General features: G+C 46.0%; 1 protein-coding gene across 4 annotated transcripts in view; it reads left to right on the forward strand.

Moving 5' to 3' along the window:
- The first annotated feature begins 216 nt into the window (after positions 1 to 216).
- Positions 217 to 13251, forward strand: part of CA10 (carbonic anhydrase 10) — a 380746-nt gene continuing 367711 nt past the window's right edge. Inside the window, exons 1-2 of one of the 4 annotated variants that reach the window (XM_081181501.1) lie at positions 217 to 757; positions 1886 to 2385. In XM_081181501.1, the coding sequence (XP_081037627.1) occupies positions 2325 to 2385 (61 nt within the window). In that variant the 5' untranslated portion in view covers positions 217 to 757; positions 1886 to 2324. Of the gene's footprint in view, positions 758 to 816; positions 896 to 1076; positions 1095 to 1601; positions 2386 to 13251 lie in introns of those variants that run through there. The other 3 variants (XM_081181502.1, XM_081181503.1, XM_081181500.1) reach the window with 3 other exon arrangements.

Below are 13251 nucleotides of genomic sequence, written 5' to 3' on the forward strand. Positions count from 1 at the left end.
ATCGCCTGGATGCGCCCTTAAACCGCCTGGGGCCGTCTGTGCGCTTTGAAAGTTGCCCTGCTTTTCTGGTCCCCTCCAGCTTCTTCCTGGGGCTCTGACGCCCCTCCGCCATTAACCTGCCTCCGCTTTAATGTAGTGTGTAAAAACAAAACAAAAAAAACAAACCTGCAATGGCCCAAAGAACTGAGAAAGAAAGCTTGCCCCGAGAACAACGCCTGGATGCTTTGCGCACGGAACGAGCCGCCTCCTTCCATTGCAGCTAGGGATTGCTTGCTCCTCCGCTGCGCTTTCCCCGGCTCGCCCTCAATCCCAGGTCCCCAGAAAGAGCCGGGATTGCAGCTTGGGCTGCAGTCAAGAGCCAAGGCTACCTGGGATGGCCGCTGCAGCCGCCGTTGCTGCTGCTGCTGCCGCTTGGTTTTTGAGCCACACGCGCCGCCTCCCGTAGCGGAGCGCTCGCGTCCCCGCGCGCCTCTGCCTTGCGCCTGGGTCCCTGCCTCGGCTGCGCATTGAGCTGGCGGAGTGTCGGAGGCTGGCTCGGGCGCTTTGGAGCCCGGAGCGCGCGGTTCCCTGGACTCGGAGGGGAAAGGCAGCGAGAATCCCCATGAGAAAATCGCCGTGAAAGTGTGGTTTCATTTTATTTTTGTACCCAAAGCGAAGGGGCTGTCTGGCAGCCGCTGGGTCCTCGCTATTTTTCGTATGTGTGGTGAGGGCACTGCAGGAAAACTGAAAGAGGAATGATGCCCGCGTCCCATATGAGGTGAAGGGGAAACGGGAGCTTTGGGGAGGGGTAAGTATGCAACCGCGCGCCGCGGAGATATTAAATGAATGGCGGCGTAACGCGACACAGGTCTAGTCAGGAGCAAGCCCCGTTGAGCTCGGTGGGACTTACTCCGAGGTAAGTGCGTTTAAGCCTTAAAGGGCTGCAAGCTTGTACTCCCTTACCTTGGAGTGTTGAGTCCACACTGAACTCGATGGGGCTTACTCCCGAGTAAGACACGCATTGGGATGGCACTGTGTTACCGCGGGGGTCCGCTCAGGCAACCGCTACTTTTGCGAACTCTCTTAGCAGTTTCTCTTCGGTTTTCGCGCAATGGGTAATCGTTTTATTTATTTATTTATCTGCATGCAGATTTCGGAAGGGGAGAGAGAGAGAAAAAGGGCGTTCCATATTTTCTGGGTTATCGAGGTTCGCTCTTGTAAACAGGGGGCTTGGGTCCGGGAGGAGGGAAACCAGTGTGCACTTAAGCCAGTTAAAGAAGTGGGGAGCCTCTCTTGTGTGTACAGTTGATGTTTAAATTAAACATAAGAAAAACAGCCATTCCTCCGCGCGCGCCCCCCTCTCCCCCGCCTTAATTTTTGGACGCTTTGCTGATTTCATTAACCCCAATAAACTAATCAAGTGGTTAAAAGTGTCAAGTAAAGACTGGGAATGAATGTGTGTGTGTGTGTGTGTGTGTTTGCGGGGGGGGGGGGAGAGGAAGAGAAGAGAGGCTTGGCTCCGCAGTTATTTATTTATTTATTTATTTATTTATTTGCTTGCTTCCACTATGAATTCTCCCCAATAGCTTTGCAAGAAAGGAAGGGGGAGAAATGGAGAGAAGGGAGGGAGAAATATCTGTAGGCGAGGGAAGAACGACCCCTGCAGTTGCATTGCGGAAAATCTCCGTTGCTTTGCTGGAGAATTAACGGGAGCTTGAGCTGTGGGGTTTTTTGGGTTTTTTTTTTCTTTTGGCAAGGAAACCTGCGCTTGGTATTTTGTCCTCCCTCCCTCCCTCCCTCTCTCTCTCGCCCTCTCTCCTTGGTTTAGATGTAGGTGAAATAACCATGCGAAAAGCTTAAAATCCGTTGCAATGTGTATATTAATCTCCATGTCATCATTTTGTAGTGAGAGAGCTGGAGAGGAAGGCGCCGGGATGGTGTGATTGCCGTAGTGATGCCCCAGTGAGGCGTGCAGAGTTCGGGGACAACTTGGCAGTTCGGGTCCCCTGGAATTGAGAGAGACTTTCCGGAGCAGGGAGCAGCGGTCGGGCTTTTTCCCCCGTCTATGTCTTGTTGGGAGATCTGGTGGATTTTTCTCGCTCTCCTGGAGGAAGGAGAAGAAGAAGAAGCTGGTGCCGGCGGTTGGCTCCTTGGTCTTTGCTGGAGGGCGAAGGAAGAGAAGGGATCTCGCTTGAGCTGTGTGGAGGGAGAACTCGGACATGTGTCAGCACATCTGGGGAATACAGGCTGCGAGTCCGAAAGGGGGTTTTCTGGGTCCGTCCAAACTGCGATATTGATCCTTGTTTTTCTTCGCCGGGGGATGCACTTGGCATGAGAATCGGAGGATGGAAATTGTTTGGGAGGTGCTCTTTCTTCTGCAAGCCAATTTCATCATCTGCATTTCAGGTACGCAGCAAAACAGAACGAGCGGGTTCCCTTTCCCCTCCCCTCCCAATTACGTGCAAAGCAGTATACGTTTTGAAATTAACAGCGTTGCCTTGATTTTAAAAGTGTGCGGAATCGCGCACCACCCCCCTCCCAAGAGCGTCTGTCCCTGTTGTTTTATTTGGGGCTCTGTGCATGGGTTGTAATAAAGAAAGGCAGTGGTGTTTGAGCTCCCACCCTCCAATCCCTCTTATCTACTAGGCTTGTGTGTTGGCTGAAATAAATGCACTGCTCTGCTTCATTAATCTTGAATGCGTTGTGGCTTTTGAAAGTTGCTCAACTTCTTGCTGTGGGAGGGCAGCTCTGTTTTCTGGGACATTTCAGGGTTTCCATAGCATTGGTTTCTGATTGGAGATGCTGTACACCTCCCTCTCTCCCCCCACCCCCACCCCTCCGCAGCCCAAATTATTCCTCCAGGGGTGGGGGTATCTGTTCCTGACACCTCGCCTCTTTTTGGCTGGGCACCTAACGCTGTGCTTCTTGGCTTTCCGTCATTCTCCCCTCCTCTGTTTTTTTGTTTTGTTCTGTTTTTCCAGGTAATTCCAGTTGTCAAAAAGATCCCGCCCAATTAATGACCAGCCACGGCCTGGCGCCTGGCGTTTAGGATTACAGTACAGCAATTTATTCTTGGTAGAAGACATGCTCTTTCTACTTCAGAAGCCTTGGCCGCCTCGTTTAATTTGTCACGTCACTCGCGCTGGAATAATTAACGCCCCAGCCAGAGAGAGCAATAGGGGAGGAGGACTGGACCCTCGGATCTGGTGTTTGGGGCACTTCAAACACCCCCCCTGCTCCCCCGAGGGGGACCTTGGCTGCTGATTCCCTTCCCTGAAGGCAGATGCCTTTGCCCTCCGGCTTGAAAGCAGAGGTGAAGCAGCCACTGGAGAAAGCATGAAAGCCCCTGGGGGAGGCCCTCTTCTGCCAAGCGAGTGAAAACATAGCCCTCCCCGCTGTCTCAGGCTTGTTGGCTTGAACCAGATCTCTGCTTCTCCTTGCTGTTTGGCAGGGCTAGGATTTGGCAGCCCCCATTTTTTTGAAGTTAGCCACCCGCTGTGCTCTGGAAACTGCGAGCCTTTCAACTCCCATCTTATTTGGTTTTCCTCCACTCCTCCAAGCTACGCTTGGCTCTTGCCTTGCCTTGCCCTGACAGCCCTCCTCCAGAGTGGTGTCATCTGAGGCTGATCTCACACACTGATCCATTGCCTCGCTGGCCAACCTTGCAGAGTTGCCATGTTCTCGGTTTGGAATGCTTGTGTTCAGAGCCTCTCGGAATTCTCAGTTCTAATAACTTTTGCATGGTGGAGGATATAGGAAGATAAATTCCCAGCCCTCGCTTGCTCTTGCTTTCCAGTCCTCTTTATTTGGCAGAAGCGTCCAAAGCCCCCTCAGGAAATCGCCTCGCAACAGCAGCTGCTCTGTGCTCCTTGGCAATTTCTCACCTCATGCACCAGTGCTGTCCCCTTTTCCCCCCAGCCTCGTTTGGAGAGGTGCAGGGCTTTCCCTTCTCAGTTGCTTTTTTGTCGAAGACCCCCAGCCCTTTCCATTTTGTGCGACATCAGGTCGAAAACCCTCTCCACCATCTTCTGCTGTTGTTGCTCTAAGCCAAGGTGCTGTTGCAAGGGGAGGTGGGGGGGCACACTGCAATACCACCCCCTACTGGCTGGGCCAAGAACTGCTATAGGGAGGAAAAGCTCTGCAACCATCCACACTCTCACTATTTTTTCAAAAGCTACCTGATGTAATAGTTGGTGCAAAAACGAATGCGGCAGTGAGCAAGCTTGAATTTTCTCCTGCTTTCCCACACGTGAGAGGGCAAGGAGTTGCATACCCACTGGGAGCCCTGTCTATTCAAGAGCATTCTTGTAGGTCTGCCAGTGCTGCTGTCTCCCGCTTGTGGCTCACGCCACCTGTGCCCAAGTCTTCCATCTGGAGGGCTTTATTAAGTTGCATCAAAGCCAACATAAATCTTATCCTGAAGGTTTCGACCCCAGGGATTTGGTGGTGGTGACTAGGGTGAACAACTGGTTCATCCTATGCTTCTTTTTCAAATAGGGGCTTGCATTAAAAAATAAATTAAGAAGAAGAAGTCTGGATAGGCCTGGTGGAAATGAAAAAACCCCAAATGTCAGTGTGGCAAAGAAGGAAAGAAAAAGTAAAAACAACACCACACTAAGTCCAAATAGCAAGCTGATATTTTGTGCATGGGATGCACTTACCTGTTTTGTCATATGGTCCAGGGTATGAGAGCATCCTTTGATAGCCGTCTTTTCTACTTGACTCAAATTGTGTGTGTGTTGGTAGCTTTATTGACACGGCTGGGTAAAGGAAGAAGTGTTAGAGCATAGAATGAATCCTGCTATGAATTTTTTCACCATTGACAACTTAATGAATGAAACCCTCTCTCTTTCCCCCCCCCTCTCTCTCTATATATATCAGGTGTGCAGTATAGGTAACTGGAAGGAAAAGAAAATATTTCTAAAGGTTTACATATCTGTAGCAATGTCTAAAATGAGGGGAAATGTACATTTGCCAGCTGAAACATTCAAATCAATTTCCCCTCTCCTTTGGTAGGTTAGGAAGGTAGAGGCAGCTGTTTGTTTTGGCTGCTTGCTTGTTCTGTTGGTGGATAGGATTTAGCATTAGTGACAGGATTTGTGCTTTTACCTTCATAGGCATGTAGGCATGTTTCCATGCATGGGGAAGGTCCCATTGGAATGATATTGTGGCAAATCAGCTAAACATAGCAGTCTGGGCTTTTTGACCATGTTTGTCGTAAAAATATGTTTTAAGAGCCTAGGAATAGGCTTGGAGAACCTTTGGCTACAATGTAATAGCCATTTAATCATGGCCATTACACTGCAAGTAATCTGGGTAAACATTCTTTTTTCCTTTACATAATTGAAATTAGCATTTTAGCAGTTTTCTGCTAACAGCCTTCCTAGCAAAGGGGGGGGGGGTGGGCTGTGCAATGGAAATTAGTGGTACCTGAAGCGTTGTGGCAGACCACTTAAATTCAGAAGGTGTGTTAAGGGTGCTCCATATGGGGGAACAAAATGTGTTCATTATCATTTTGCCAATCCCTGGCTGCTTAACATTCCTCATTGAGTCACACAGGTAATTCAGTTAACGCCAGGGTTTTAGTTACTGAAGTGTTGGCACGGTTTACATTAGACAGAAGTGGTTTTGATAGAGAGAAGTGGATAAATTGTGGTGTTCTTCATCTCTGCATTATATTGGAAGCTTGGCAGTGTTTATTTATTTTTTGCTCTTGAAATAACGCGTACTTTTCATCTATGTGGAAACTGGATGTTTTCTATTTCTGGTAAAAAGCAGGAGGGGTGGTGGTTGGTTTTTTGCATCTTGTAGGTGTCATTTTCTAAGACCTGAGTGATTATCAGAATAGACAATTTTTTAAAAAAAAAACATAATCTGAAATGTGGCATCTGAGTGCTGTGAAAAACCCGATCCTCCCAGGAAGTCGGATGCTGTCACGGTCTCCAGCCCCCCTAATGATGCTACAGTAAAGCATTATTAATTGAGTGTTGTGCCAAGGAAACGATGTCAAAACAAGGATGCTAAAATGAGATCCCACCCGGCTGTAGCTCTCAGGGACCTTCAGATAATCGTGACACTGAGTAAAAGGCATATGGATTACGTGTTCTGTGCTCCTTTGGCCCAAATCCCTTTTTCCGTGTAATGCCACGACAGATTAATTAGCAGCAACATTTGCAGCTGTAGGTGGGATGCTCCCGATCACATAATGGCTGACACATTTCTCTGCGCTGTCATTTATTTTGCACAAGCCTTGGGTAATGTTTGCATAACGTTAGGAAGGAGTCAGCCAGGTGCGATGGAAAACAACAGAGTCTCTGCTTTAAACATTGGCGATAGGCACTACGAACATACCAGAGCGGCAGGCATTCTGGTGAGATGTTTTGTTTTGGACAATGGTGTCTCAGTAAAAAGCAGTTCCTGACTAGAGTACCTAATATTTGCCACACAGCTTGCTGTTACAATTAGGTACACTGTTATGTGCTCAATCTGGACGGACACCATTAAGTGTGAAAATCAGTTGGTCTTAAGGATCATTAGCAGTGCGCTAAATTGTTGATGAGGTGTTGATAAATTCATGAGATGGAAGCATACAAGAATGAAATACATCTCAGTAATGCTCCAGAACATTAAGGTGTTACTTTGGTGCGGTCATGTTTGTGTCTCTGCACATCTAAAAAACTTCTGTCTGACGTGTAAGCCATTCTTTGGGGCCCTCAGTCGCAAAGCCATGCCTTGCTAGAGTGCTTCCTTCAAGCCTGCTGTGAATAAAGGAGAGAGAGGCTCTGGCCATGTGCAGAGTATTTTATCACCACTGAATAACCACAGTGATGTTACTCGTATCTGAGATTCAGAAATGGAAGCTTCCAGGTCAGAAGTACCTCAATTTCAGAAATGAACTGATGCTTCATGATTGACTTACCACATCCATTAATCATGTTCATTAATTCTACCAACTAAATCTACCAAAGTGGAATTCAAAGTGATGTGCAATTGAATACAGGATTGGAAACCATGAACTTATCACCATGGCTTGCTTCCATAATTATTAATTTCAGTTTATCCTTGTTGGTTAGTTTAAATCCAGAAGCAGATGCTTCTAGTCTCCTCCTCCTAATTATATTAGGGAAGGGAATGGAATGCATGCCTGAAGCCCATTCTGGCTCATTCATGCTGCACTCACTGAACAGTGATTTAGTGTTGGGTCTCTAGCTGTTGTTGGACTACAACTGCCATCATTCCCAGCTAACAGGATGAGTCGTCAGGGATGATGGGAGTTGTAGTCCAACAACAGCTGGAAGCCCAAATTTGAGAAACACTGTGGCAGTGTCTGAAGCCTGGTCACCTTCCTAGTGGTAAATTTATTTTTGACCATTAAAGTAAAATCAGAAATTGTTGACACATGGGTAGTGCCCTGTTACTAAGCCTGCATGTGTCCCTAATCATGCTTTATATAAATATTCATGTTACACCTGTATCCACAGGTGTGTGGTATTTGAGCTGGAGATCATTGCACTCCATAGGTGAACTAATGCTGGATCTCTACTGATCCCTTGTTCAGGGTAGTTATTAAGAATTGCAGGATTCTTCGATTAGAAGCAAAATGATACATTTTTATGTACTGAGTCAAAATGGTGGTCATAGAGTAAAATGGCTTTGTGGATTGTAGTACCAAAATGAAGAGTTTGTTTACACAATGGCAAAATAATTCTTGGAGCAAAATTATGCACAACCTACTCAAACTCATGTTATACTTGGTTTCGTACTACAATAGAGAAAGATGGAGGTAGGGATTTTTTCCTTTCTAATTAGAACTCGTATGTTCTGTTTGTTTGTTTGTTTTGATTAATACCTTTTATTGTTAATATGTAGAAAGAACAGCAGTACTAGTATATCATAATACAACAACACTAGACATACCAAAGAAAAACAAACAAAACAAAACTAGTCACTGGAAGGTCTTTGTGGACGACAAAGCAGATTTTTAATTGTTGTCATATCCAGTGTTTTTTTCCTCCTAAAAAAATGTTTAGGGGTACTCTCATTTTGACCACAATTTTATAGTTCAAATTGGGAAAAATAAATACAGTAAATAGAAAAAGGTACAAAGAACACGCATTACTCATATTGAAATACTGCCTCTCAACGAGGAGAAGAAGAAGAAGAAGAGTTTGGATTTGATATCCCGCCTTTCACTCCCTTTAAGGAGTCTCAAAGCGGCTAACATTCTCCTTTCCCTTCCTCCCCCACAACAAACTCTCTGTGAGGTGAGTGGGACTGAGAGACTTCAGAGAAGTGTGACTGGCCCAAGGTCACCCAGCAGCTGCATGTGGAGGAGCGGAGACGCGAACCCGGTTCCCCAGATTACGAGACTACCGCTCTTAACCACTACACCACACTGGCTCACACGAGGCCAAACTTTCATCATTAAAACAACACACATCCACATTCCACACTACTTCACACATTAAACGCTTGCTTCCGTCTGAGACTCAGGAAACAGTGTGACAGGAAATGAGGCCGCCATCGGGAGTAGCAATGGAACTGACGATTCACCGTGCTAGAGAAGAAACTAATTTTTTATAAAATAAAATAGTTTTTTTCTCCTGTAGATTCACAAAATGTTTATGGGTATGCTTACCCCTGCGTACCCCCAGGGAAAAAAGCACTGGTCATATCATAAGTGAGGAAAGGTGTTGGAAATATGGTGTGGTTGCAGTAGAGGCCTAGGGTGTATTCAGACATGGGGTCTATTGTATTGGCTTTCCTGTTGAAGACTTAAATGTTCCTTTTGCTCTATTACCTCTTGTGTCATAGAATTGTGACTTTTTGATAGATATACTTCCATGTCACACTAAATTTCCTTCACACCAGTGGGTGTCGTGTGACACAGCAGGGGACACCTTTTATACACATTCAGGCTTCTGTTCCTCCATGAGGCTAGAACACCGCCCCCGATTTTGTCCCCTGAGCAGTGGTGGCATGATCCATGAAAACAGCTAGGAAAATACAGCACAAAACTCCTGTGTTACCAAAAACGGGGCATTCCAGGATCCATTCAGATTCCGGGATGGCTTCTGTAATTCCTGGGTGTCCTGGTCAAATCGGGACAGTTGACAGGTATAGTATATACCACATTCTGCTTTTCAATATGTGCAGTGTGTAGCCAACCCATGTTTATTTCTTCCCATGCGCACAGTACAAGCCACACATACAGAACTTTCCTCTTCACACACTTGGCAAAGTTTTCATGTTACACATTCCAGGAATCCTTGGATTCCCCTTGGATGGGGAATAAGGCATTTATAGTGGCAATCAAGAAAGCATCTATGATTCCAGAATCTCTTCTTCCAGGCTTTTTAATGGTGTAGGAGTTCAATATATCTAGGTCACTGGGATTTACAGAGATGGGATGGATGAAATATTTATGAATCTTACATTTTTAATGTTTTATTGATGGGCCATATTGTTTTGTTTCTCTGTGTTACATAACCTACCCTGGGATCACTGGTTAGAGGAAGGGCAGGATAAAAATGAGATTGATAATTGCGATGACGATAGCAAAAAGACAACAACAAAATGAACAGGTTTCATTTGACTACCTCTATTTATTCACTTCATTTTAAAATTATAATAATTTTCACTTCATCTTTGTGCAATAATAATAAAAAGCTGCAAATCAAGTGTTCTTCATAACGATAACATCTCAGAAAGTGCATAGTACTCCAACTCTTAAAAAAAAATTTTCACATTAAAATTTTACAATCACATATCCAAACATAAAAACAAGATTCCAAGGAATTTTTTGGACTTCCCTCCTTCCCTTTGTGGGTCCTATTGTTAATCATTTCCTCCTGCATCTTTTATGATAATCGAAATCTTTTACCTCTCCATTGTGTCCAAAATCCACCATTAAACTACAAGTGTTATTCCAATCCTACTAACAATTTTACAACGGTTTTTAAAATAAGTTATAAAATTTCGCCATTCCATATTAAAATTTGGGTCTTCCTGATTCTTCTGGTCATTATGGCCATTTTGGCATAATCCATCAACTTGATGTGCCTAGTACTCTAAACCAGGCACCCCCAACCTTCGGCCCTCCAGATGTTTTGGACTATAATTCCCATCACCCCTGACCACTGTTAGCTAGGGATCATGGGAGTTGTAGGCCAAAACATCTGGAGGGCCGCAGGTTGGGGATGCCTGCTCTAAACCCATTCCTTGGGGGGGTCCCTTTAATTACTGCATCTTCCATTGCTTTCAGTAGAGCAGATAGAGAGGGGCATTCTACCAAAACCAGATAACAAGCAACAACCATTTTGTATGGGGCTTGCATTCCTGGCCTGAGCATGTTTAAGCCTGCTTCGTCCCTGCCCTGCCCCCTGCCCCGCCCCCTTTCCCAGCCAATTCTGGGGGCGACATAATGCGCCTGGTCGCAGGTCAATTGGATGTGCTTAAAATGCTTGTTGCCTGTACTGAAGGGCTCCGTCTCACCAGTTGTCTAAGGGTGTTAAAGTTCTAAGCAAGTAGGGGGTGCAGGACCCTGTTTGCCACGTTGCTCCTTTGACCTCACCACATGGAGTCGTAAAATCGAAAAGGGTGTTGCGGGTGTGTTTGCCTCAACATGCTCACAGTTCTTCCCATGAGTGGGAACTGGGACACAGGTGGCGCTGTGGTCTAAACCACTGAACCTCTTGGGCTTGCCCATCAGAAGGTTGGCAGTTTGAATCTCTGCAACAGAGATGAGCTCCCGTTGCTCTGTCCCAGCTACTGCCAACCTAGCAGATGGAAAGCACATCAGTGCAAGTAGATAAATAGGTACCACTGCAGTGGGAAGGTAAACAGCATTTCCGTGCTCTCTGGTTTCCGTCACGGTGTCCTGTTGTGCCAGAAGCGGTTTAGTCATGCTGGCCACATGACCCGGAAAGCTGTCTGTGGGCAAACACTGGCTCCCACTGCCTGAAAGCGAGATGAGCATCACAACCCCATAGTCGCCTTTGACTGGACCTAACTGTCCAGGGGTCCTTTACCCAGTGCTTTTTTTCTGGGGGGATGCAGGGGTACACATACCCCTAAACATATTGTGAAAATCTAAGTTTGGGCTCATTGCGGTATTTCAATATGAGCAGGGAAATAAGAGGTACCCCTAAGCATTTTTTATTTTTTATTTAGAAAAAAAAACACTGCTTTTACCTTCTTTTTTCTTGCAGTTCTTCTGGGAACCTGTGTGGTTCAGATTCTGAGCTGCGGGGAAGCTTGAAGGTGCATTAAGGCCAAAATACTTATATGCCCCCTTCAGACCTTGCTGCTCAACACAGCAAGGCTAGGGGGAAGTGGGGCTGAAGAAGACTGCTGCACTTTAGGGTTCTAAGTATCTAAAGTGGGTTGTAACCGGACAAAATCCTGCTTCCTATAAGTATGCTTGGGAGTTTCTCAGAGCTGCACCGCCCACATCACCTGGGCATCCATGTATCACATTGTCTGGACAGCATCTGCGGAATGAGCCCTTTAATTGCCGAAATCTCCATATTTTTAGCTGTTGGGGATATGTCACAGAAGGATAGTTTAATTATGGTGTGCATTCTCTATTGGAATTATTTTTATCAGATGGCTAAACAAGAGGCTAAAGGCTATCTCAGCTGGTGTCTTGCAAGACGACAAGATCTTTCTCTTGTTAACTATTTTTGAGTTTTGTCTTATAATCATACTCTTAATTAAATTACCACTTCAGACCTTAAAGACAAATTTATTTTAAGAACACTATCTTACAAGAGTCTCAGTCGGGTTTGACGACTACTTGGTGGCAGAGTTCTCTTAGTCAGCTAATGAGAAGAATACATGTATTTTCAGTAAAATAAAATGAAAATGATTTATTCTTAGTTTTGCCCCAGATTAGGGATGGTTAACCCATGATCCTCTGGATATTGTTGGACTGCAACTCCCATCATCCCTGGGTAGTGTTTGTTTGCTGGGACTTATGGGAGTTGGAGTCCAGCAACCTTGGGAGGGCAGCAGGTTCTCAATATTTTACAGTACAGCTCAGAGCCATTAGGGTCTTCAGGAATTACTAGCTAGTTCTGTCTGTCTGTCTGAGCTTGCCTGTCTGCCTGTGTCAACCATGAACCCAAAGAAGTAAACAGCTGACATTTTGAACGCTTCTTTGCCTAGCTGTCTGAATGCAATGCTTACCACACATGGTCAGATGTGGCTTTCTGCAAGCTGCTGATAATAAATAACTCTTAGGCTGGAATTCAATGTCACACTATTGCAAATGTTTTGCCTGCACAAGCATATCAGCTTGCCAGATGCAATTATCCCCACTCCCCTCCCCTTCCTCTGTGCACTGTTCTGGGGATTCTCTCGCCCCCACAAGCGAATTTGGGGGTGCACGTGGGGTGGAGGGAGGAGAGGGGATCGAGCCCCATTGGGCCAGTGGACGTTTTTTTCTTGCACAGGATTTCGGTTTGCAGGATTTGTTAAGTGATTTCCATCCTTCAACATTTTTTAAAAAAAAATTGCTAAAAGCTTTTCTGCCCTCCCACAGAGCATGTCCACAGTGAATTCGGCAGTTATTATTTGGAAGGGTAGTGGTTTTCCTGAAACTGGCAAGTTCATGTGTTCCTGTCAGGGACTGGGCAGAGGAAGAATGGTGGAGACCACCTCCCCAGCCTGACCCTTCCAGAGAAGAAGAAGACAGTTCAGAATTACAACAGGGTCTTGAGGGAGGTCACAGCTCAGAGGCAGATGAGGGGGAAAGCTGGGAAATAATGGGAGAGGAGGAAGAAGAGGAGGAATCACCAGGAGGGCAACAGCTGATGGACACAGTGTATTTAGAAAGCATCCCCCCCTCTCCCAGAACACGGCAGGCCTTGAAAGTAGGAGAGCAAAGGGCTGAGAAGCAAAGGGTCCTCAGCACCACCCATAGAGGAGATGATGAATGAGGAAGTGGGAGAAAAAGGGGATGGAGAGTGACTCAGGACAACACCATTATTCCGAGAGGCTGCATTCCTGAGCCTCTCTCTGTGAATATTGAATAAAAGCTGATGGGACTTTTCCTTGTCTCGTCCATTCCTGGCAACCTGCCATGGGAGTTGGTTCCTCCGCTGCCTGACAGTTCCTTAGACATTCCCCATATCAGTAGTGGGGATTCTGATATCCATGCAGGCTGCTGGGCACCTAGCCATTTCCACAAGCACTGTGAACATCTGAGAGACCAGTGCAAGCAGAAATCTTTTGCATGTGTGAACTGTGTGAATGTGATGCCCGGTACAA

Source organism: Podarcis bocagei (assembly GCF_964188305.1).
Source record: "Podarcis bocagei genome assembly, chromosome: 2".
Taxonomy (NCBI): domain Eukaryota; kingdom Metazoa; phylum Chordata; class Lepidosauria; order Squamata; family Lacertidae; genus Podarcis; species Podarcis bocagei.